This window comes from Charadrius vociferus, unplaced genomic scaffold (genome assembly GCF_000708025.1).
Source record: "Charadrius vociferus isolate BGI_N301 unplaced genomic scaffold, ASM70802v2 scaffold181, whole genome shotgun sequence".
NCBI lineage: Eukaryota > Metazoa > Chordata > Aves > Charadriiformes > Charadriidae > Charadrius > Charadrius vociferus.
Window position 1 is genome coordinate 351,693 of NW_009646937.1, and position 26,223 is coordinate 377,915.

The window sequence follows — 26,223 nt, forward strand, 5'->3', positions numbered from 1 at the left end:
AACAGATTTGGATCCATCGTTTGTGAAGTTGTGGATGGAGTTGACACAGTAGTGCTTAACACTTCCTAGTAGAGGTGCTTTTAGATGCCTATAGGATTATATGCCTGTGTCTAGAGGATGCCTGTAATACTCCTTAGCTATCATGTTTCTTGGGTTCTGCCTTACATCTATGAAATTACATTTTATAAAATCTTCAGCTGAAAAGATTGTGTTATTTCAGGAATTACGAATAAGGATTTGGAGCAAGAGCTTTCAATGTATCATTTTGAAACAGTCTAAGCTTCATCTCTGGTGTTGTTAGTGCATGACTTTGGAGATATTGACTTTGAACTCTTAATATATTTTTAAACATTCTAGAATTGATATATGTCTAAAAGTGATAATTTTAGATATGAATACTCTAGCTTTATGGTTTAAAAACAGATATTCGAGAGAGATCATCTGATCTAATTTTTTTATGTTATTCAAGTCTATGGAGCAAAGGCAGTGAACACTCATGTCTTAAACTATCTGAAAGTGCAGACTAACACTATTACTTTCAAGGAAGGTGTTAGTTTGTAACGCTAAATGTTAATGTGAACATGAAAAACATTCCATGCATGAAAGAATTAAAACACATGGTAGAAGTCATTGTTTCCTCCAGTATATCCTCCTCTCCATTCTTTTCCTCAGGCTTGTCCTTTTTCTACTTTGAGTTTTCCAGCTTTCTAAGGTGTTTAAAGGAACTCATTATTGTTATGTTTGTTACATTTTAAGAGATTTAAGAAATTTCATATCATATCAAATATTGCAGGTTTCTGTCATTTAAAAAAATTTTTTATAAGTTCCATCAAGTTTAACATTTCATATAGTTATATTTGACCTATATACTATATGTCATTTCTCACTACAAAATACAGTTTCTTCATAGCTTTTTCCATAGGAAATTACTGTACTGTCAGAATCAGTCATGCATTTCTTGCATTTAACGTTTTCTTCTCTATTGATGGATGTAACCTATATATATCAATATTTCAATGCAATTATAGGTTAAAATGTCATTGCAGCTGCAAGACAGCTAGCATTAAAAAAAAAAGTCACTTGCAATATGTGGCAAATTAATGAAGTGAGGATTATTGCAAATTATGGAATTGCTTCCAGCTGGATTACGTAGCATAACATAGAGTTTGCATTAAGCTTTTTGTTTTCTGTCTACTATAGGAAAAAATGAATGCAACACACAGCATTAATGAGTGGCTGTGTTATTCCCTTCTTTTAGATCACTCCAGTTCCAGGCACTCATCCACTTTTAGTTTTTGTCAATCCTAAAAGTGGTGGGAAACAAGGAGAAAGGTAAGGATTATTTTTTTTTTCCCTCTCTTTATTCTGATACCTGTGATATGTTTAAAAATGTACATTAAAAGTTTGTGTATGAAAAGGAATCCAACATTCTATATTGTTATGTCTCACATATGAACTTCCCATTGCCCTGTTTAGAAGAGGTACACACTAGCCTATAGTTATAAATTCTACAGTTAAAAATGAGAATGAGTTCTATACCACAGTTTCATTTCACATCAGAAGAAGTATCTATGTTCAGTGTATAGTTTTGCGTGAGTTGCATGAAGATATGAGTTGATATATTTTCCATGTCAGCTTTGAAGTTAAAACAGTTTTCTTTTAATCTCTGTAATAATATGCACACAGGCCAATAATTTAAATTGGAAACAGTATTACATTTTCTAATGTATGGCTTGCCTTTCAGAAATTTAGTGAGTAGACTCTTCAGCTTCTCCAAAAGATTTCCTACAGTGAAGAAATCTTTTGATTTCTGTAGGTAGGAAGTATTCTAACAATCCAGTTAAAGTATTAAACTCCAATCACGCAAACTTTAAAGACATGCTTAATTTTATATATGTCAGTAATTACATTGATTTAAATTCAAAATGCCTAAGTTTATGTTCAAATATTAGTGTATCAGAAGCATGATAAAATAGAGGTAAGGAGCATTCTCTCCTCCTAATCTGTCCATCAAACTCAGGCAGAAATGCTGAATTAGTTAACCCCTGGGCAGATTCTTCAGAGTGTACTTCAGAATCACAAGTGCTAACAGTATGGGCCTTTTTGATAATCACATATATCCCCAAATTTTTGTGGCCTATCTTACCATGTCAGTGCTGTAATTTATTTTTCAAGTCTTGAAAAAGTTATGGTCTTTTGGCCAAGATCAGGCTAAAGATGACACCTGTGAATACTGGGTGATGTGTGTACAAAAGGAGGGATTGACTGTGATTCTAAAGCTTGGAACCAAGCAAGGAAGCTGTAAGTGGGTCAGCTTTCCCTGCCTCTTCCCCACTGCCTCCGTTAGATCACTTCTTTCAAACAGCGTCCCTTAAAGTAAACTGACAGAAGGGACAAAGTCCTGCAGAGTAGATGTTAGGGGAATTCTCAGAGCTGAAGAACATTTAGCCAAAACTGCATTCCAAGACCTCTTAGAGAACAAGTTATCATTTAGGAGCTGATTACGTAATCCCTGGACTGGTATACTTAGATATCAGCAATGTCAACAACGCTAGCTGTGTCGAAGGCAGTTAATGATCTAATGGATTCATTCTAAGCAGCTTCAGGGATGTGCCTTTGCAATCACAAGAAGACAATCTGAACCATCCTGAGCACTTGTGGTTCAGACACGGTAGCCATGTGAGGTAGCCCTGGTCTTCTGTGCAGTCGGGGGCGTTGAGGAAGGTAATGCACTAGCACTCAGCTTGACTTTTTTATGGTACCAATATGAAGTGAATAGATCTGGGATCCATTTCGGAATTATGTAGGTGAGAGGCAGGTTAGAGATCTGCACTTGCGTAGTTAGTTACAACCTAGAAATGGTGTAATGAAATGCCGTTTCACAGCTTTCAGTTCCCAGCTCATAATTGGTCTCAAGTGTTACTATCTGAATGGGCTTAATGCACGAGGGATGTCATTTAATGTTAGATATTCTCCAGGGTAAAAACAAGTTTAAAACCTGATTCCCTTCCCAGGCTCCTATTCCCATTCATGTATTGCAGTCTGACACTTCTCAGTTTATGTTAATTCAACTGTTACTGAGGCCAAGCAGATAGGAATGATTTGAATTTAAAAAATGAATGTTTTATACGCGCTTCATGCACTAACTCCATTACCTACAAGTGTCATTACACAAAAGTGTATAGGATGAGGGCAGGCAAATGAGCAAATGAGTATAGTGAAGTATGAGAACTTCTTAAATTAGCTTTGATACCACACAAAATAAATTGTTAAATTGCATATTAATGTATCAAGGTTGCCCTCAATATTTCTGTGTTAGGAGGAGCACATCAGAAGGTCAACTGTATAGTCATGTAAACATATCTCAAGTCATTCGCCAGTAGGAGATAGTATCTCATGATTAGATCTAAAACTAGGTTCAAAAAGGTTAAAAAAAAGTCCATATATGGACTATTTAATGAGAAGGGTTTTGCCCTCTGCCTTTTAGGTGTTAATGTTTCATGTCAATACCAATAACATCATAAAATTATAAAATAAGGGTGTTAAGAGTGGATATTAGCTTGAAGATTTAATCTAAGGGATGAAAGCATTTTCAGGGAACAATAATATTTAACTTTCTTACTTTTCCTGGTTTTTATCTGGCTGCTCTACAGGCAGTAACCAGAAAGAGAAGAATCCCATATTCCCTTCCCCCACCCCCTATTTTGTGGCAGTTTTATGTTCTGAAAAGTAAAATCACAGGACATTTGAAGACACAAACAGCTTTGCAAAATGCAGTTATGGTGATCCAAGTCAGGCTATATGATTATAGCAAATTTGTAATCTGGTCAGGTATTGAGAGGCTAGGAGTAGAGGATAGGCTGTAACAAAAGTAAGATTTCCACAGCAGTGAAAAGGGGGGAGAAAAAAAAAAAAAGCCCAAAACCTACTAATTTTTGTGGATGAGAATTTCATTATCTTGAGTATTCATATTAAGGTCATTTTTTACTGAAAGCTATTCTTCAGTCTTTACTTAGGATTTTCTATGTTTGAGATATCATGGTGAATGAAGTTATGATTTCTAATTGACTTTCATTGAACACAGAAAGGTTATTGCAGATACTGTCAAGACTCCAGTGTTCCCACAGTTCCCCGTATGAGATTTTATGCCTTGCCATATGGTAACCCAGCCCATTTCATTGCCCTTAGACTTGGAGAGAGTGTACGCATCCATCTGACAACCAGTTGAATAAATGCACTCCCCCAATAATACTCTGTCATTTCCTTTTGTATTTTGCATTTTTTTTTGTCAAATCTCTCAAATGCAAAGGAAAAGAACTGAGGATCACTTTAAGGTAAAAAATGTTAGGTGCTTTAGGTTTGGTTTTTGAATGTTGGAACAGAGGGGTGGTGGGAAACAAATGGATATGTAGAAAAAGTGTATTCAGAACACAAAAATACTTTCTCTACAACCATATCTAATTATCTTATCAATAAGTTTTAAAACTTCAGTTCTGTCAGAAAGCCAGTTTTGCAAAATGTGTAGTGATAAGTATCATATTATTCTTGAATAGATTTCTCTTCTAAAAGCCAGTGCTATGACTTTCAGATATAATTGCAAGATAACAAACTGTGAAAATAACCCAGTTATACTTACTTCTCAATGGAGAGATTAATATTTATTGCCTGTCACCTGCACAAATGCATTTACAGTTATTTGGACTTAAATGGTTTAGTCCAATGGATAATACACATGCTTATAATAAAATAGAACAAAAATGTAATTCAATGTTTATTAAGAACAAAGTGGGAAATTAGAATTAAGGTTGATGAGTTTAAGCCTTTTGCACACCAAAAATAGATTTTAATTAAGCATGAGATTGTATAGGAGTTCAGCAAACTCAGTCAGGTGTTTTCCTCAGGCTATATTGCACTGTAACATGTTTTCAGTGATTGTGCATAAAATGGACAGGTGTGGTTAATTTAATCAGTAAAAAATTTCAGTACATCCATTTCATCCTAGAGCTAAGAGTCTTGTATGTCGGTGTTTAACATCTGACCAATCAAGACAGCACCTTTCAATAATCTGTGAATAGAATGTGTATATTTAGTACCTCCTTGACAAAATAGTTTCTTTCAACAGAAAGAATATACAATGAGCATGTAGTGCTTCTAAAGACTGTTATTGTTAAGGGTAATGCTTCTCACATAAGAGTCCTTCTAAATCACGCTGTTGTTTTGCCATACTCATTACTTTGTTTTCCACTTCCCCATTTTCCAATTTATTTGCCTGACCAGCAGGTGAGTTTAAACAATTGTTTCCTTGACAAATGTGCGGTTGGATGCACTGGAGATCAGCTTCCGTACGCTGACGTGTCCTGCTGACTCCACGTTCAGTGTCTGTGCAGCACAGGTTGATGATATCTTTGACCTTTGTTGTTTTCAAATAACTTTGGTTCAGAGTAGCTTTTCCCTCCTACCTTCTGGTTAATCTGGCTTTCTAAGCTTTCGTGTAGCGTTGAGACAAAGTGTAGAAGCAGTTCCAAATGATCTTTTTCAAGTGTCTTATGTGTAGGAGAGAAGATCGCTAGCATTCTTTTACTTTTGGGGAGAAGTCCTTGGCTTCTTTCCTCTCTGCCTTTAGGGTTAAATTAAGACCACATCTGGAATAGTCACCCCCCAGGTGACTGAAGGTGCAACCCCCGGTTCGTGCAAGGCACTTCTATGACCAATTTCTTCTCCAATGTAGTCAACTTTACTGCCAGTTTTGAATTGCCAATGAGTTTCTGACTGTCTTTCTTTTATCTCTCTAAAGTAATGATCTTATGACTTCAGAAGATAGCTCAGTCTAACTCAGCCCAAGGTGCGCTCAAGAGCATTTTCTTCAGCAGCAGAGCTGTTTAAAGATGATCCCAGCCCTCCTGGCCGCTGTTGTGATTTTCTGCCTCCTCAGTTATGTCAGTGCAGCTATTTTGAGATCACAGACATGATTGAAGTGAAGGGGAAAAATTGACAATGGAGAAACTTTTCTGAGGATTTGTATTTTAAAATGAATCTGTTTAGTTTTCCAGATCACAGAATAAACCTGCAAACAGTTACAGAAGCATAACTGTTTGTTGATAAATTGTCATGGGGTAAGAGCCAGCTGGAGGTGGTAGTGACAAGTGGTAATTTCATGAACTGGCTTGGTTCGTGAAATTGCATTCCGTCACAAAAAGCTGTCTTTTGAGGCGTCACCCACTACCTCCCTCATGGCTTTGTCAGCACCAATCTCCAGTCACAAGGAAACCATGTCCAGTTCTTTCCTTGCATGCAGAAGCAAGACATTCAGAGGCATATGTATCAGTCGGCTGTTTGGTACTGCAGGTATAGAAACTGGAAGGCTAAAGTACTGTCCATGTTCTCATCTTGAATGTGTCACACTGTTACATCTAGTTACAGTTCAGTGTGAAGGTAAATGTTTATAGGCAGTTTCTTCCTCTTTTTTGGGTGGTGTATGAATGGCAATGAACCATCAATTTATGATTTTTACACAGACTAGCATACATAAATATGTTATAATAACTTGAAGCATGATGTGTCATTTTCAGTGAGTCATTATGCTGTGATCATCTGGTATTGATGTTTGACTGTACCTGTGAATGGTATGCACTGACTCAAGTTTGATTCAATGTAGTCTCTCATTATTGCAGGTGGACTTCTGGGTTTTGGCTAGAGATACTTAGCTTCCGCTTTATTAAAAAGGCTTTTATAGCATTTCACTGATACCTGACAACAGTATTGTGAGTGTAGGTAATGGCTAGTATGTTTTGTAGCACCAAACTTTTAGGCAAATAACTCTTAAGCCTTTGGGACTTAGTAACAATACTGTTCATGAACTTCTTATGGTCAGCTACACAAATTAAATTAACAGCATCTTTGACCAGTTTAAATCCTGTACGTCACTGAGAAGCAACTTACACACACTAACTAGAAAATTAAAAATAGGATCCTTTTACATTGGTAGGATGCTGCAAATGAAATGGAAATATACTGTGTTGTAAATCCACTATCAAATGTCTGATTTAGTCATCATTACAGCCGTTGACAATGATGTGTGCATGCTTGCAAAGTGAAACCAGTCATTTCACATTGACTTTTTCTGTCAGGAATGGCATCAGGAATAGATTGTGTGAGTGTGTTTCAATACAATGGTGTACGAAGAAGCTGATACTGCTAAATAATTGAAAAGTTAAGAAAATGTTCCAATTTGGCAATTTTAGAGATAATTATAAATTTGTTTGTATTCAGTATTCTTGCACCCTTGTCTTCCACCTAGCCTGATAAATTATGCATTGCTGTTAAGAAGATAAAATAATTAAAAAAATCCCTCAATGTGCACGTAGATTGTGTCTAGACAGTTTTATTTTGCTGAATTTGAAAACATGAACATTTTAACTTAAAATTCAGTTCCTTCTATGCTTCTATTTTATTTAAGACAGTAAAAAGAAAGGAAGAGATGTTTCAGTAGAAAAATAAAAGCTTTCCTAAAAACATTAAAATATTAATTAGCTTGAGGACATAAACATTAAAATTAAAAGCAAGAAACAGGGGTTTATAATTTAAACTATTGCCACAGATCCCAGGTATATATGTATTCATTCAAGTCTCCAAATCTTTCATGTGCTTACTTGTTTCTATGTAAGAAGTGAAGCAGCTACCATGTTGTAGTCAATGTAGAAAATTACATGTCATACATTTAGGATGAGTAACCTCAAATTTATGAAGTTACAGGTTTTGAAATATTCTGCCATTTAAAGAAATATTTGCTGGAGCTGGGGCAGTGAGTGGCATCCCCTTCGGGGGTAGGACAACACTTTCATGCTGTAATAAATTGCTTCCTATTATTCAGATAGTTTAAAAATATGTATAATTTAAGTAAAACAATCGGTTTGAATCTTCTTCATTTTCTTCCCATTCAAATATAATTCAAAGGACATGTAGCTGACAATAGGTTTGCTTTCTTAGGACGTTGTTCAATCTATGGGGACATTTTTGGTGGGTGGCAAAGGCAATTTGCTTTTGCCACTTGTAACTATACTTGTAATTTTGCGTTAGCAATAAATTTCAGGAATAAATCTCTCCTTTACCATGGAATTAATTTAATAGGAAGCAGTGGGCTCTTCCGAATGCTTTTTTGACTCACCTTTTCTTGTGTCATCCTTATCCTTTTTTTTTTCTGTCTATATACAGCATTTGCAGATAGCTTGTAGCACTTCTGTCTCGATTTTATACCCCCAATACACTGTATGTATGAATTATAATTGCTATGTTCAAATATTTGATTTTTTTTCTATAAATGAGATCCTGCAATTCAAATAATTACAGTATGTGTTAACTGCTTTAATTTTTTCATTTGATAGGTTTAAAAAAAAATTCCAAACAAATAAGTAAATATTGTCTCCTTGTCTCTTTTACCTCTTCAGAATTTATAGAAAATTTCAGTACCTTTTAAATCCTCGTCAAGTTTATAGTCTTTCTGGAAATGGACCAATGCCAGGGTAAGTCTACAGTTAATATTATTACCAGGAACTCTTTTAATAAAATGCTACATAATCAAATGAAGAGACTGAAGCACATATAGCATGTTTTGAATGTATCAACACTACAGACCTCTAAATGACTGCAAAATTTACATTATTTGTTTACACGTACAAATAAAACTACATATCATATGTTTTACTGATAACCATGCAGTACTCTTTAAGAACTGTGGGATAAATTTCATTCTAATTGCAGCTTTTACTGCTATATCAGCAACCCGAGTTCACGTGGGGGTTACTTCTATGTTACAAATATCAAGCAGCCTCAAAGACTGACCTGCAGGACATAGATTTCTTTTAAATAAGTACATATATGCACATACGTATGTGTCTATGTAATATATATGTAGTATACGTATATATATTGTTATGCATGTCAGATACAGAATGTTGTTTCAAATCACAGTGGCTGTGCAGTCCTTATCAATTCCATAATCTTGGGGATGGATTGGGCAGAAAATGACTGGACAGGCTAGATTACGCTGGCAGTGACTTTTTACAAGGACTGAGGTGTTCTCTGAACCAGGTAGTGTTGCAGTCACTCGCCTAACGTGCTTCTTCCATGATTCTTCCTATTTTGCATTCATGTGAAGACAGGAGAATTGCAGTATATCAAATACCAACTTGAAACCGCACCAAAAAAATCTTTCATAGTATCGGTTATTGTGCGGTTTTTTTAATAAATATACCACTTGAAATTGTCTTCTTTTTAAGTAGTGGGTACTTTGGCAGAAGAAAACAGACAGCCCAGCACTGAACATCTGGTCTGTGTATAATTTTGTATGTATTGGATGTTATTTAGTTATTTCACTGGTACATTAAGTTTTACATCAGTGAGAAGAGTTTGCAGAAGGATATTAGGAGATACATGTTCACTGACATCAAGTTTACACTGTTGTTTGAATACTTTTTTTTAATCTTGGGAGTTTTTATTTGTTTAGACTTAAGTTGGAGGAAAATAAGATGAAGGTGGAAATGTACCTGGTTTGTGCATTGCAAAGTTATATTTCAGTTGTCACAGATACATTACTGGAAAGAGCATGCTCTGACAGTTTCTGCCAGTACTTCTGGTTTCAGGGCCAAATTCTACAGGAAGCTATTTTCTCTTAAAACCATCAGCTGTCTGTTCATTTATTGTGTTAAACTTGGGATGTTCGTAGCATTGATGAAAGCGAAAAGCAGATTGGGGCCAATCATTTCTGAAGTTAAGATTTTCAGGATGTCTTGCACTATGGTGTGGCTAATGTGCAACCTACAGAATGGTGAAAAACCTGTTAAAAAAAAAATGGAAATAATGACATGCATGATTTCTTTCATGCCTGTAATTTTATCCTATACCTGAATGCAAGTCCTATTTTATTACTCAAATAGTATTTGTTATGTTTTGTTATGCTAGTCTTGACACATATGGAAAATTTAAGTAATCTTAGTCCTAAGAGTAAGAAAGCAAGGAAAATCTGCAGAACTTATTTATAAGAAATTTTTAACTGAGACAAAACTAGTAATCGATATTGTTTAACATACGGTATAATAGAAATGCCATACTAGAGATTGAGATAACTTGTGAAACAACTGAAATACTTTTGTTCAAATTCATCTTATTTCATTGAACCTTTTTTAAAGAAAATAAATCAATAAATAAAGAAAAAGCAACAAACCAACCCACTTACTGACTGCATTTCTGTCGATTACCGACTTGTGTTTTTCATGTATCTTGTGATGTAAAAGAACATGTATTTTAAGGCATAAGCACAAGAGGGCAGTGTTAAGTTCATACTGAAACCCTGCACTGAAGCAGTTTAAAATTTCGTCTTTTGAACCAGGTCAGTGTTTTTTTAGAAAATATTTTCAATTTTTCTTCCTATTAGGAATAGAAATAGTTTTACTTCAGAGTCACTTTGAAGAAATTTCTAATTAATTTTCAAACAGACATTGCATTTTATTAAGCTTGTTTTGGTATATTTTTTATTCATTCCACAGAAATGAATACTCCTAAATTTCCAGTTTATCTTCTGCCATCACTTCTTGCCCCTGGCAATACTATGTAGGCTGCATATAATTTGTCCCTTAAGCAAGCAGTTGAATAAACAGTATTTCACTTACCAGTCGTTGTTTCCCTTTCTGCAAGGGCTGGATTGCCTTATAAAACCCACCCATCCATCCATCCATCCATCCATCCACTCACTCATCCATCTCTATAATGCCAGTTAGAGTGGATTGTCAATCAAACTGTTACATTTATTTAGTATTGTCATATGTGTCATTTAGATTGAAATGGAACAGAATGGGGGCTAGTACAGCACAGAGAAACAGTGTATTCTTTGTGCCAATTAGTGTTATTGAGTGGACAGGGATAAGCATCATCTATATTTATTTTAAAGCAGCTATGATTATTGTGATATGTTTCAATTGAGTCTATTTTGAGATTTATCTTTTTTCTTTTGAATGCTAGTTTCAGACACGTTTACTCAACCTATGGTATGTTTATAGTATTAGGGTAGAATTTGCATGGTTTTGGTACAGCCCAACAGTCTGCTTTAACCCACAAGTGCATGTTTTTTATTTATGATGGTATTTTTCTGATGGGCTGCTGTCTTCAATCAAGAAGACAACATTCACAAGTTTTCTAACTCAAGTTCCAAACTTCTGTGGCTAATGTGAATTAATATTTCCAGTTCATTTCTGTTGAAAATCTAAGTATCTCCTGTTTAGATAACAGGGAGAAAGACAAGAGAACTAGGAGACCAGTAAAATCCTAAATCTTAGGGGGACTGTGAAACTGCTGTATTTTTGTAAAAACGTCAGCAGGTCAATCACTGGGTCTTCTGTTCTTCCTCTTCGGTGGGATAACCATGTTCTTTCACAAAAATTTATTGGAATAAAGGACTCTTAGCAGACCTGAATTGGAACAGGGTTAAAATAACCTTTGTTCAGAGGAAGAAGTGGAGTCCCATATTTGAATGTCTTTGAGATCTGGAAATTATACATTCCATTTTCCCTTTCAAAGCTCTCCCTTTTTTAAAAAAAAAAAAAAAAAAAAAAAAAAAAAAAACAAAAAAAAATTTTTACAACCCAGTGTAATAACAGTTATTGTGCATTTTTGTACAAATATGCTGTTGTGTAGCAGGTCAGAAAAATATTTTGAATGAGTTGACGATGAATTTTGGTAATGCTGTCTCAATGTGTGATTACTCAAGTGGATGTGTCACCTGCTTTCATAATAGGTGGGGTGGTACTTGGAGAACTGCAGCGACAGCAACAAAGACATTTCTTGCAGCTTCTTGCTGAGGTTTTTCGAAGCTGTTTATGTCAAGGCTCACGTACATAATCTATATGGAAATATGTACATGAAGCAAATAAGTGGCGCGGCAGCCGACTCTGACATTGATTCCTTTCCAAGAACGGAAACTGACCTGCTGCGAGGCCTGAAAATCAAGGAGCTCTCAGCCAAAGGGCAACAGTACACTATAAACACTGCTATAATAATTAATGGTTTAGGCATTCTTTATTTGGGAGTAGAGAGATACGGGTGAGCCGGAGAAACCCTGTAAGCTCTGCAGCTGAAGGCAGGCATAAAAGGTACTCCACAGTTACAGACTGCCACAGTTAACAAAGTGACATGAAAATTGCCGGGCTGATACATTGTGTAATTTGTGCCTAGCACCTGTGTTTTTAGCCTTGAAAAGAGTTTCCCTGTTTGGTTGTTATATCTCTATAGGAGTCTTCTACTTCTGACAACAACTGTTATTGTGGATTTAATGATCTTGAAGAATCTGAAATTCAGTTATTGTTCACCTCAGAGAGAGGTAAATAATAGCTGGATGAATAGCAGTCGAGCCACAGACCCACATGGCTCTCCAGAGAGGTCACCGTTTCACAAAAGCTTTGTCCCTCTGAAAAGGCTCCCGTTCCCTGAAGTCTATTATTTAAAATGTCTAATTTATGTTATTTTTATACTCTATAATAGAAATTATACCCACAAAAGTTGTATTTCTTTGTAACTCCCTTAAGCATTTAATTTGGAGAGCATGTATTTTTTAAATTCTATCCACAAGTTTACCTCAACAGGCCTCTTTAAATCTTAAATTCTGTCCAGTTAAAAGATGCCCAAGACAGCCAAACTGAATCCCTACAACTTACTCTGTAATTTAGTTGGGAATCTACAGCACCTGGGCCTTTGTAACTTCACAAAGCAATAGGCCTATTTTGAAAATTACACTATTTTCCCTGATTATTGGAACTGATTGCTAGAGCATTTCTTTGCTGTTGGACATTTGGAATACACAGAGTATTCTGGGAAGACATATACACCAAGGATATTTTTAGAAGATAATAACTGCACAGTTATTTTCTCCTGAACAAAACCTTGAACCTGGTCCGTATTTCTTTGGAAAAACTACATTTTTGCCAAAGAATGGCAAAGCAAGCCGTAATGGGTTGGTTGTACTGTAACGATTAAAGTTACAGTTATGCACCATAAATCAGTAGAACTTATGACTCAATAAGTCTTCACCTGTTTAACTTAAATCTTGGGTTTAGAAATACATTTTAAACAGCTGTTTAACAGTATTTTTACTTGTATGACATCTGTGCTGTTTGCTGTATAGATAACACAATCTTTAAATATTGCAAATATCACCGATTTCCACTCCTATTTCAGCCTAGACTGCGAAAGCTGTGAGCCAGCTTCATTTACCTCTCTCTCAACCATTGTAATTGTTCGGTAGTAAGTTTGCCACACGCTTACAGCCTTTATCCGATGTGTTTTGAAAGCCTCTGCCACATCCTTTAGCCTGCTTATTAGTTTGCTCTTCTTTCCTCACATTCCTGAACTGGCTCTCTTTTCTCAGTCACCCCAAAAAAGAGAGCAGAGTAGAGGGGGAGAATCACCTCCCTTGACCTGCTGGTTATGCTTCTTTTGATGCAGCCCAGGATACAGTTATATATAATATTCCGTGTGATCACCCACTGAAGGACTGGGATCTTGTTGTTCGAAATGTGCCATCATGATTTTTAGCAAGCCTGTGGTTTGAAACTGGCAGCCACCTTTATCTTTAGAGAGTATGAACTGAAAACAGTATTTTCAGCTGCCATATATGCACCTGCCAGTTAACCTTTGCACATTAAAATACCATTCCAGGAGAGGAATATATTGCCCCATGCAATGATAAACTGGATTTATTGAAACTATTTTTATTAGAGTGATTTACTGTAATTACCGTCTCACAAATAGTGTCATTACAGTGTACAGAAAACATCAACTGAAAGTTGTAATGGGGTTAAAGCGTGTATGTTGTCCAGTTACATGACCAGCTCAGCTTGGCAGTCTAGAAGAGGAAAAACTGTGTTTAGTTTTTATTCGGATACTCGGGTGAATAGCCATTTGTCAGGGATTGTATTTGCTTTGTTTAGTGAAACGGCATTATAATAAAAGAGTAAAGAGTGCAGCAGTGCAATTGCTTTGTCTTTCAACTTGGTGCTTTCCTCTGGACAGCTAGTTTAAGAATAATCAGTGGTGAGCTGAACATCTAAATTAGTGAAATTGTTAGATTAAACCCAGCATTGTGAATTCACAAGTGGACAAAGGTTCTAAGTTATAGGGTTTACCTGGATCTGATATCTATCAGATCAGTCCTTTGTCAATATAAATCTGTTAATGAAGGTGCAGACTCTAATTTGCTTTGAGCTGGTGAACGGTTTGTTTCATTCACTTCCTTTCACACACAGTGTGTGTGCACATTTCCAATATGCAAATGTCATAGTACTTGTCTTGTAATTATCAAACTGGTAACTTACAGATGCCATTCAAGAAAATATGATAGTATTACTGTGTTTGATTTATGCCACAGTTTATGAAAAATAAATATTTATTGAATGTAATGATTTTACAGATTTATTAGTTCAATATTATTGTCTCAATACCATTAGAAGTAGCTCTGATGCCATTTAGAGTATGTAAGCAAAAATTTCTCTAATGAAAGCAGATACTAAGTTCTGTTCCCTTTTTTTGCACTTTGATCTTTTCTGCAGTGGGGAAATTTACCAAGTTCAATAGTATTTTTGTATCCACTGATAATTTGCGATTTACCTTGCATTTAGCCAATACCTATCCTCAGATACCAGTATCAGTGGATTATTCTTCGCTTGGGCTACTGACAGTTTTAATGTGTGCTTCCACTGTGAGTGAAGAAGACTGGCTGAATGATTTCACACAGTGCTGCTGTTATGCCACCTTGTGTGGCTGAGCACCTGAAATCTCTGCAATAGTGTACTGCTGCTGAGTATGAGAGAGAAAGTCATGTGCAGGTACCTAAATGGAAATTAAAATAGTTTTACTGTGAGTGGGACAGGATTTGCTAAAACAATTCACAGAGTCACAGAATGGTAGGGGTTGGGAAGGGACCTTCAGAGATTGTCTAGTCCAACACCCCTGCCAAAGCAGGTTCAGCTAAAGCAGGTTGCACAGGATCACGTCCAGGCAGGTTTTGAGTATCTCCAGAGAAGGAGACTGCACAACCTCTCTGGGCAGCCTGTCCCAGTGCTCTGTCACCCTCAAAGTAAAGATGTTTTTCCTCATGTTGAGATGGAACTTTCTGTGTTCCAGTTGATGCCCATTGCTTCTTGTCCTGTTGCTGAGCACCACTGAAAAGAGTCTGGCCTCATCCTCTTGACACCGGCCCTGTAGATATTTATAACCATTGATGAGATTCTCTCTCAGCCTTCTCTTCTCCAGGTTAAACAGATCCAGGTCGCTCAGTCTTTCCTCACAAGAGAGATGCTCCAGCCCCTTGATCATCTTCGTAGCCCTCCGCTGGACTCTTTCCAGTAGTTCCTTGTCTTTCTTGAGCTGGGGAGCCCAGAACTGGACACAGCATTCCAGATGTGGCCCCACCAGGGCAGAGTAGAGGGGGAGGATAACCTCCTTGGCCTGCTGGCCACCGTCTTTTTAATGCATCCAAGGAGACTATTGGCCTTCTTGGCCACAAAGGCACGTTGTGCCTCATGGTCAACTTGTCCACCAGGACTGCCTGGTCCCTCTCTGCAGACCTGCTGTCCAGCAGGTCAACCCCTAACTTGTACTGGTGCATGGGGTTATTCCTCCCTAGGTGCAGGATGCCCTTGTTGAACTTCATTAGGTTCCTCGCCACCTAACTCTTCAGCCTGTCCAAATCTCACTGAACGGCAGCATAAACTTCTGGTGTGTCAGCCACTGCTCCCAGTCTAGTGTCATCATAGCTGAAGGTACGCTCTGTCCCCTCATCCATTCATTGATGAATATGTTGAACAAGACTGGACCCAGTACTGACCCCTGGGGAACACTGCTAGTTACAGGCCTCCAACACCTCCAACTAGATTCTGTGCCACTGATTACAACCCTTCGAGCTCTGCCATTCAGCCAGTTCTCAATTCATCTCACTGTCCACTCATCTAACCCACACTTCCTAAGCTTGCCTGTGAGGATGTTTCAAGAGACAGCGTCAAAAGCCTTGCTGAAGTCAAGATAGACAACGTCCACTGCTCTCTCATGAGCCAGTCATGCCAGCATAAAAGGCTGTCAGATTGGTCGAGCATGATTTCCCCTTGGTGAATCCTTGTTGGCCACTCTTGATAACCTTCTCCTTTACATATCAACCTATTCTCATATCCATAAATAAAAGGGGCAATTTTTTTTCTTAATTGAAAAAAGAAGTTATCAAAGTAATGTGTTCTGTTAAATGAATCCGTGTGGTTTATAGTAAAAATGAATTTGATAAAAATATAATACATGTTTTTCAGTATCTGATTTACCTGTTTCTCATATTCTATTTAATTTCCGTCAAGGTTATTGACATAATTTCTGTAAAGGTTATTGATATAATGGACATTTATTCTTTGTACTTAATGTCATGCTAGTCATAAGATTTTTATCCATATTGTGCTATGTAAGGAGGCATCATCTAAGTTGTTAAAAAATAATAAGTTTTTTAAAAGTAGAGGTAAAACTTTTAGGGAAGAACCACAGTGTAAGTACTGTTTTATATTTTATGTTATTTTATTATTATGATATATACCTAGAATTTTTGTGCAATTTTATAAATCACTTCAAGAAAATAAGACTGAATTTTCTATTCTGGTCCTTTACCTTAACCTGACAGTACACAAAGCCTTTGCGATGACTTCCACTTTTTCTATTTCCATTTCAAACCACTTTTACTAAGTTCCTCTCCAACATTGTTTTTTTCAAACCATATAAAACTGTTCTGTGGATGAGGTAACAGGTGCCACTAAAACACTAATTGACTAACGCTATCTTGATAGACAATACTTACGCTTTACCTTCAGTTCCATTAAGAAGTCTATCAAACTATTTCTTTATAATTATAACACTTACTGAGTTCAAATGAAACCTTATAAACAGGGAACCATATTCCCTTATGAACTCTTAATGGAGACCTCACATTCTAATTCAATGAATGAGATTTATTTACATATATAATTATATAACTATATTTAATTTTATAAAGTAATTTGAATGTATAAATATTTATATTTGTTTTCGTATATTTATATACACTGTTTATATATGCAAATATACAATGTAATGTATATTATACTTTATTTTTATGTAATGTATGTGTTATGTATTTGTATAATGTATGTATCAGTTTTATATTTAATTTTATAAAAATAAAAAGTCACGTGCACTTAATGGTGTACTATGAAATTGTTTGGAGAATTCACTGTGTATGCGTATACAATGTTCCAGGGGAAATATGAATGAAGCTTATTGAGAATTTTTCTGACAAGATGGTTTTGTCAGATTCTTCAGTCCCCCACTTTCCTGTAAAGTTATACTTTTTTGATGGAAGCTAAATATGCAGTCAAAACAAAAAGAAAGTTTGATAGCCATATGGTGAGGATGCTTGTTTATAAAAAGCAAAACGGAGGTTTAGGTCTATGTTCTGCCTATCTGGATCAACGCTAGCATCAACCCTGTAATTTTAGTTTTGGTTTTTGATTGATTGGTTGGTTGGTTCTTTGCTTTTTTCTGGACTTTATTTTTGACATCTGTTACATGCAGTGGAAATGGTTAAATATTTATAGAAGTTAGTACCCTGCCATCACCTCTGGGCTAGAATTTGATTTTAAATTGATCTGAAATATCCTCAGACAGAGATGCGCACCTGTGGGCCGAGACATAGCTAAGTGCCCACTCATACAGTGCCCACTCATACAGTCACTCATACGTGACTTCCAGCAGCACATATGCTTATCAAAAGATGCGTACCCAGTCAGATCTGGCACATGACGTTTTGGATTAGAAGAGATCCTATAGCACTTGTGCTGCGGATGTGTGAAGTAGAACGTAAGAAGTGAGAAGGACAAAGCAGGGTTTAATACCGAACGAGTAAGCATCCTTCAGGCATTGTACTTGACACTTGAAATTGACCAAGAGCTCTTCTGAAAAGAGAAAATTAGAGGGAGTAGGACAACAATATGATTGGCTTAATTCTGTGTAGCTTTGTTAACCTTGAAATTCTGGTCTGAAACTAATAGAACAAGTTGTCCTGTAGTCTTCTGCATCTTAAATAATATTTTTTTGACCATTGTGCTTTCCATTTCCTTCTCCCATGCTCTTTATTTTACTCTGTAGTTTTTCATGTTTTCTTGATTTTATCAAAAGGCCTAAAAGAATTTTTAAGACTTTCTAGGGACAGGAACACCATTCTCTGTGCAACATTAAAGTTTCATATGGAAAATAGCCTGAATTAAGCACTTGCAAGTTATTATGTATATTTATTTGTATTTAAGAATTTGGCTACAATGTAATAATTATACATTTATTAGGAAATTGCAAACTGGAATTCAGATCTGGTCATTAGCATATAGAATATGCATTAAGATGTCTGTGACATTAATGAATAGAATATATGTGAATGTACATCCACATATATATATAGTAATTCAGCAAAATTACTGGAAAGTTTTTGTCTAGTCACAGTTTATGTGTAAGGGCTACTTTCAGTATATGTCAATAGCTATCCTGAAAAGATGCTTTTAAATTTAAAATATTGCAAATTCTTTTAATATATCTTCACTTTTCAGCATGATGGAACATTGGTGTTGAATGAAGTGGATAATGAGGTGGTGATACTGTCCAGCACTGGATGGATATGGAAGCAGAAATAGCCAGGCAAATATTACCAAAGATATTTCACTTTTAAAATATGGTTTGTAGGATGATGGAATGGCCTCATTCAGTCTGATGCTTACTCATTTTGTATTAAACCATGGTGCAAAGTTGTTTTTTTCAACCACAAAATGTTCAGCTTATTATGTATTAGTGTACTATCAGAAATAAGCTGTTTTCGTATGCTTTTATAGCCAGCACCTCACAAGGAAATGTTGTGGCTAATACATTTAGCCACCTTAGATTTTTCTGTCTTGAGAGGCTACATATCCATTTACAACTAGGTAAACAGAGAATGTTTTCTGGCAATAGTTTCAAACAAGATTTGAGCTGAGACAAAGATTTGGATTAACCATCAGGTCCAAGCTATTTCTATTATTAGGGTACCCTAATAACCCTTGAATTAACAATTTCATATTAAATTTTTCAGATAATACAATGTTGAATGCATGAGCAGGGGTGATTATTATTTGAAGTGTTCACTTGCCATTTACTATTAAATGAAATGTCTTAAGCCATAAAATGTTTGCATAATGCACAATACATTTATGATAATTAAATAGATATCTTCATTTACTGTTTTCAGGTTAAATTTTTTCCGCGATGTTCCTGAGTTCAGAGTGCTAGCATGTGGTGGAGATGGAACAGTAGGCTGGATTTTGGATTGCATAGGTAATCAATAGCATTTACATAGTTTTGCTTGACTCATGTTTTTCATTTTGCTGCTCTTCCCTATATGCCAAAATCTGGATATGGCTATTTCAAACAAGATCTTGTCAATTTAAATTTTGAAATTTATTAGTTTGGCACATGATTACTTTTAGGGATATTCAAATTGCAAAGGATATTCAAAATCCCTAGACAAGTCCAGTGTTTGTAGTCCTCTGGATTTCCAGAAAGCAAGAAATTTGAATCAATCTATTTTAATTTCAGTTCAAGGTCTGTTTCCCAAACTGAATCAAATCTAAGTTGTTTCTTTTAAGACCATTTACCTTAGCTCATTGGCTTTTTCAGTTACCAAATGTTTGTTTATGTTCCATTATCCCATAATGGAGATAATGGGCTAACAGCCATTTCAGTTTCGGAGTTCTTTCAGTCATTTAGCCATAAAATCCTCTGTACAAATCATTAGGAAGGCCCAGAAGTCAAGATATCGCAGACTGAAACTTCCCAAGGCTTTTTAGGGAGAATATCTTCCACACCACATGATCATTTATTTGGCATTCGAGGGGCTGCAGAGGAAAAAAAATGGGAATGCCTGACGATGGAAATTAAGAAGGAGATGAAGAGACATCAAAAGACTCAACTGAAAGTTTAGATGAAGAGTGTGTGATTTGTGGGAGGTGGGGTCCAGAAACCCTCCTAAAGTTCAGTGGACAGTAAAAATGGTATCATGAAGGAGTGGATGATAGCAAAGGCATTTTTCTAATCTTGGTTTTTTAAAAAAAAATCTTTTTGCAAATGCAAGCTATTGATTGTAACTTTCAAAGTTGTAAATCACTGTACATAAATGTCAGGTGTATTGCCTAAACTTGGAAGGGGTGAAGTTTTGCAGCTGTTAATTGTGTCATTATTTTTGTCATGAGGTCTAAAATGTTGTGCAGTTACTTTCTATTTTGGTGGCATTATTTCAAAAAAAGACTGCATTTTGCCTTAGTAAAATATTATCTTCTCCAGCAATTTTTGTGTTACCGAACTAAGAAATTATTTGGGGGATCCAGAATCCATTTGTTTCATAGGTGCAGGAAATAGACTTTTCAATGCAGCCTTTTAGTGAACAAAAGTCCTTTGACATATAAAGTTTAAGAAATCACCTGTTTCAAGGAACAGACACTTTCTAGTTTGATCTTTTCTTCCATGATCTCCCGATACACAAAGAATCTTAGCGAAGAGCAAAGCAAGAAGAAAAGAAAAAAAAGGAGAAAAAGAAAACAGAAAAGAAAAAATAGGAAAAAAGAAAAGAAAAAAAGGAATAAAACTCCCAAACTTTTTTCTCCTCAGTTTGAGACTTTTAAACATTTTTTATTATTGTTCTGTTGAATGGTAATTTATTTTGAAGTACTGGTATTGTGAATGTTAAATCTTCCTAAGGTATTGATGAGAGAAATTGATAAATAACACAATGTCCTGCCACTTCCATTGGATATATAAACTCCTGCTGAGAATTGCTGATAATTGTCCATAATTCTATGAACAAAATAGCCGATTGTTTAACTATTCAAGTAGAACTTTTAAACTAGACATGCTACTCATTCCAATTAAATGGGGAATTTGACAAACTATATATTTGAAATATTATACTTGGGGGATAGTTGCATCACTTCCAGTTTGCATAAAGGCTGTATTTCTTGAGAAGAGTTTTCCCATTGGATTTTGAACAGAGATCCTTTGGCATGAAATGCTAGAAAAGTACCAGTAAAGAATCAAAAGACACTGTAAGTTCATATGTTTCAAAACGTTACTTATTAAATACAAAATATTGACTTGATCAGATAGAACAATGCTCATTTTGAATAGCAGATTTAATTCCCGATGGGCAAACCCCTGGTGTTGGTTCCAGGGAATTTTTGGTAATGATGCTCATGTGTAGACACAAATCAAAGTGAATACACAGTTAAACACAAACTTGGTCACCCAGATGAAAATGTGCAAGATTCATGTCGTTATTCATGCCCTCAACTATTACTCTTTCACATTTGTAGCTGAGAGCAACAGAGAGCACAATATGTTTAGTCTTGGAAAGATCTTGAGTATCGTTTTTATGAATGTTTGTCACATCTATGGGTTACAAAAGTCGTTGTGGTAAAAATCAAGTAAATTAGGATCAAGGATTGAATATTGACTGGGGAAGGGCTGCATAATGGAGTGCCTTGGTGAAATGCTTGTTGCTGAGCAGGCAGCTTAATCTCATATACAAAACGTATCACTGTCTTTTACTGAAACAAAACCTAACACAGTTGTTTTATCAGTACTATACAACTAGATATTTTTTTCCTTATTTATGTTTTTCCTTCTTTATTCACAGAGAAAGCGAACTTGATTAAGCATCCTCCAGTTGCTATCCTGCCTCTTGGGACTGGCAATGATTTAGCAAGGTGTCTGAGATGGGGAGGAGGTAAACAAATTAAAATAAAATGCATTGTGTAATTACAAGGAAAAAAAAATAACTTTTACATCAAAGTCTACTCTCAACATTTGGATTTCTTTTTTATGATGCACGTAAAGATCCTTTATCACCTTTCTTCTTTTTGGAATTGGCTGTCTGTAAATGTTATATGAAAGATTTTATAGATATTAAAGGTTGTAATCACTCTTCATACCTTGTTTGTAGCTTCTGCTGACACCAAAAAAGCTCCAAGGTGCAATGAGAGTAGTGTATAACTATTTGGTTGGCTTTTTACAACCTGTATCTCAGTCATTTCTTTGATCAATACCTTATAAAGGGAGTATTCTTAAATGGATTTTAATTGGGGCTGTTCTGAAAGGGTTACTGAAAACAGCTAATAATGGGTTTGGAGTGGTTTCATCTTTTTTAATTTTCATAAATATTAAATGAAAAATGTGTCTCAGCCTCAGACTAGTTCCTTTGATCCACTCCCCTTCTTTTCTCCTACAGAGGATTCCAGACAATAAACGCTGTGGTGCTATTTATCAGGAAATGAGAAGGCAAAGAAAGCTGAAAAGAGAATATGTGTAAAGTCAAACCTCTAATACCCTTTGCATCCTTTCCTGGATATATGGAGCCTTACTCTCAGCTCCTCCAATAACTTATTTCCATTCAGGATTTGCATTACAGCATAACGTGAAGGAGATACAGAAAAGAAAGTCTTAGGCAAGACTCAGTCTCTGGTGACAGCATGTCAGTTTATGGGCTCACAGCCAGTTCTATTTCAGGTCTCAGTTGGTCATTTCAGTTGAGTTGTTGTGTATTTGGAACTTGGCTGTTTATTTGGAACTTCTCAGCCTTAGTATATATCTCTTCCTTCTTCTGTCTCATATAGCAAGTTTACTTTCCAAATTTCTGCCATGTTACCAGATAGTCTTTAGCAAATTCTCAGTAGTTTTCATGCTATAGAACTTCTTTATTAGTCATAATGTTCTGTCAAATCATTTGAGGACCTTCTTCATTTTCTGTGTCAAGACTGGTGATTGTTTATTCACATAGTCTTAGGAAGAAGAAGAAAAAGAAAAAAAGAAAAAAACCACAACCCAAACCCCAATCAAATCAGCCTTGCTTCACTTTATGAACAGTTTGTAGAGTCATAGAATAATTCAGGTTGGAAGGGGTTGCAAGAAGTCGCTAGTCCAATCTCCTGTTCTGAGCAGGGTCAGCTATGAGACCATTTGACTGCATTCGTCAGGACCTGTCCTTCCATTCACTTCTATTTATTTCCACTCTGTTTTGAGTGATTCCATCTGGACTATAGTAGAAAAAGACAGTATGAAAATATTCTGGCTTTCATCATTCTTTGCCCAGTTGCTTTGTGGTAGACAGTGCCATAACATTCATAACAAGAACTTCCATAGATGAGAGGGGAGACAGGGCTTCCAGAAACTAAATTGCTGGTGAGTGATCTCAAGGATGCAGACAAATGGAGTTGTGCGTGCTGCCGTTACACCACAGTTGGCAGTGGCTAACAAAAACATACCATACAACTCCACATCAGCAATGAGTTTTGAGCAGGGAGGCTTTGAATGGCTTTTCTTCTAAAACTGTTAATGACCCAGGAAGTACACATTGCTTGAATATGTATATTTATTTCTGATTTGAAGGAACGAATCCACAGATCGTAGTTATCTCTTACAAAGTCATTTGAGCTGAATAGTATTCAGAGTTGATAATGTCGCTTTGTAAAATCTCCACACTTTTTATGACTATGTATCTTGTGTATACTTGGGAGTGTGTAAACAAGTTTTCCAGTGAGTTTAGTATATAGTGTAGTGATCTGCTACTACTAGTGAATTACCTAAAGACATGTGAGCGCTTCTGGGCAAGTAAGAGTAAGATACCTCTACAGAGCAGGGTGAGGCTGATAAAGAAGTTATTGAAAGATGGAAAAATGTTAGTTCTGCTGATAAGTCATCAGCTGTGGATTACAAATTTTGGATTTGTTATGCTAAACCACATTGAAACAATCGACAAAAAACAGTAGACAACTTTTAACCTTTCAGTCTTTTGTCCAACTTTAATCAGACAAAACTACTGTAGGTCTTTTTTCCACAAATTTTGAAATCAAAGGATTTTAAATATTGAGATTAATTTCATAGTAAGAACATTTTGCAAAGTATAACCTTAGCTTTTTGGATAACTGCTGTAATTGTTTGGAAAATTCAAGGGATTGGCAAGATTTGAAGATCAAATTATTTTCTCAAGATAAATTTGATGCCCAGTGAAATCTGTAGAATTAATCTAAGTTTACATTAATTTAGCCAAGTGCAGAAATCAGCTTTGTATTTTTACTGCTTTTAATGAGAGGTGCTGGAAAATTGCAATACTTATACATCATCCTGCTTTTCAGGTCTTATATGCATAGTTTTCACTTTTCCAGTCACAGAATCATAGAACAGTTTGGGTTGGAAGAGACCTTTAAAGGTCATCCCCCTGCACTAAGCAGGGACATCTTCAACCACATCAGGTTGCTCAGAGCCCCATCCAACCAGTCATCTAGAAACAGAAAGAAAATGGAATGAAACTTTATTATGCTTGATGAAATAACCATTTTTGTGTCTTGCTAGGTTATGAAGGTGAGAATTTGATGAAGATCTTAAAAGACATTGAGAACAGTTCAGAGATTTTGCTGGACAGGTGGAAATTTGAAGTAATACCCAATGATAAAGATGAGAAAGGAGACCCAGTGCCTTACAACATCATCAATAACTACTTTTCTATTGGCGTGGTAAGACCTGTGTTTATCCTTAAGTGATTTTCTGTTTTGAATAAATATTTGCATTGCATGTCTTCAAGTGAAGAATTGTTGGCTACAGATCATTTATAATGTTATTTTGCTAGTGAAATGAATACATAGATGACTGACAGCAATTTGCATAAATTTACTTCCACACATTCAAACCAGAATTATTTTTCAGGACCTTTTACCTTCCCATCTATAAAGAAGATATTTGTGTTGTTCCTAATGCTTTATGAGCAGCCATAGCACTAAATTTATATTATCATTATGAAGGTCCTATAAAAATATAAAGCAAAACTAATCCCATAGTAAGAACTCTAAGTACCCTTTTCCGTTAGTATTCACATAATCAGAACTGTTTAAAAGAGCAGTGGCATTCTTTATTTCTTCAGGGCAGTTTAAAATAATAAAAGAAAATAATAATATAAAAAAACCCCACAAGTATCTTCTTGGTTCTGTCTTATGGGGATATTCACAGTTAGAATAAATTATGAGGAAGAGGAGTTTAAGAAGCTCTTCGTGTCCCAGGAACTGGATCTCCGGCTTGTGCTTCTCTATTGTTTCCCATTATATTTGCTATCCACATTGCATATATGAGGGGAATTAAGCATGTCCAGTCTGACTTTTGAGCCTTTTGCTTTGGATATGCTTTCAAACACAAGCAGAAGGGGGACTGTGATGAGGTCCAAATTTCACAGATCGAATAGTTCATAAATAAGATTTTTAGCTCAGACACAAATGAAGTCTAATTAACTTGGGAACATGCCTTCCAATAGCTAGCGCTGGTTGTTCTGAAATCAGCTCATTCCACATACATTACATCAATTTGTATATTATTCTTTTTTATAAATATCAAAATCCACTTTTACAGGTTATCTAATTCTGCAATCCGGCATTTCAATATGCTACAGAAAAGTTTTTTAATGGGAAGTACAATATGCGATGTTGTAAATTCAAGGAAATGAAGAATGTGTGCTTAGTTTGTTTGATCACTGTACTTCAGCATTAACAGGGTTCTGCCCCAGCTTTAAGTGGTTGATGAAATTTTTACATATTACTTCTTATTCTGTAATTTTGATATAGTGCTTCTCAGCAACATGCAAAAACAGTCTATTCCTTTAAAACATTTCTTGGGTTCTTGTACTATGTAGTCCTAAGTGCTGAAAAAAAAAAAAAAATTAATCAGGTCTCCTGAAGTTTAAGATATTTAAGTAATAAGGAATTGTTCTTGAGGGTTCTTTTTTTTCTTGTATAGTTTGGCTTTTAGTTTCTGTTCAAAGCAAGTACAGAGAATGACTAGATGCTACACAAAAAAAAAAAAACAGAAATGAGTATATAACAGTACATAAATGCAAAGTATATGCACCAAAACTAGCCCAAAATTAGGTTCATAAATAGGAGAGAAAGTGTAAAGGAAGATTTTTGATTACAGGAAAAAAATACCATGATAACAGAAAATGCCCAGCCCAGGGGGGACATATTCAGTGACTTTGTCAAAAGGGAATATTGATGCTAAAGCTCAAGAGATGAAGAAAGAAAATAAATGTGTTATACTAAGGAAGCAAGCAAGAAGTGAGAGGGA

The 26,223-nt window shown here is 35.7% G+C and overlaps 1 protein-coding gene across 1 annotated transcript in view; it reads left to right on the top strand.

Annotated features, from left to right (window-relative positions):
- Positions 1-26,223, top strand: part of DGKB (diacylglycerol kinase, beta 90kDa) — a 333,219-nt gene that overhangs the window by 102,335 nt on the left and 204,661 nt on the right. The window contains exons 16-20 of the mRNA XM_009894935.1: positions 1,259-1,332; positions 8,445-8,519; positions 19,319-19,404; positions 21,758-21,847; positions 24,469-24,629. Coding sequence (XP_009893237.1) covers positions 1,259-1,332; positions 8,445-8,519; positions 19,319-19,404; positions 21,758-21,847; positions 24,469-24,629 — 486 coding nt within the window. The remainder of the gene's footprint in view (positions 1-1,258; positions 1,333-8,444; positions 8,520-19,318; positions 19,405-21,757; positions 21,848-24,468; positions 24,630-26,223) is intronic.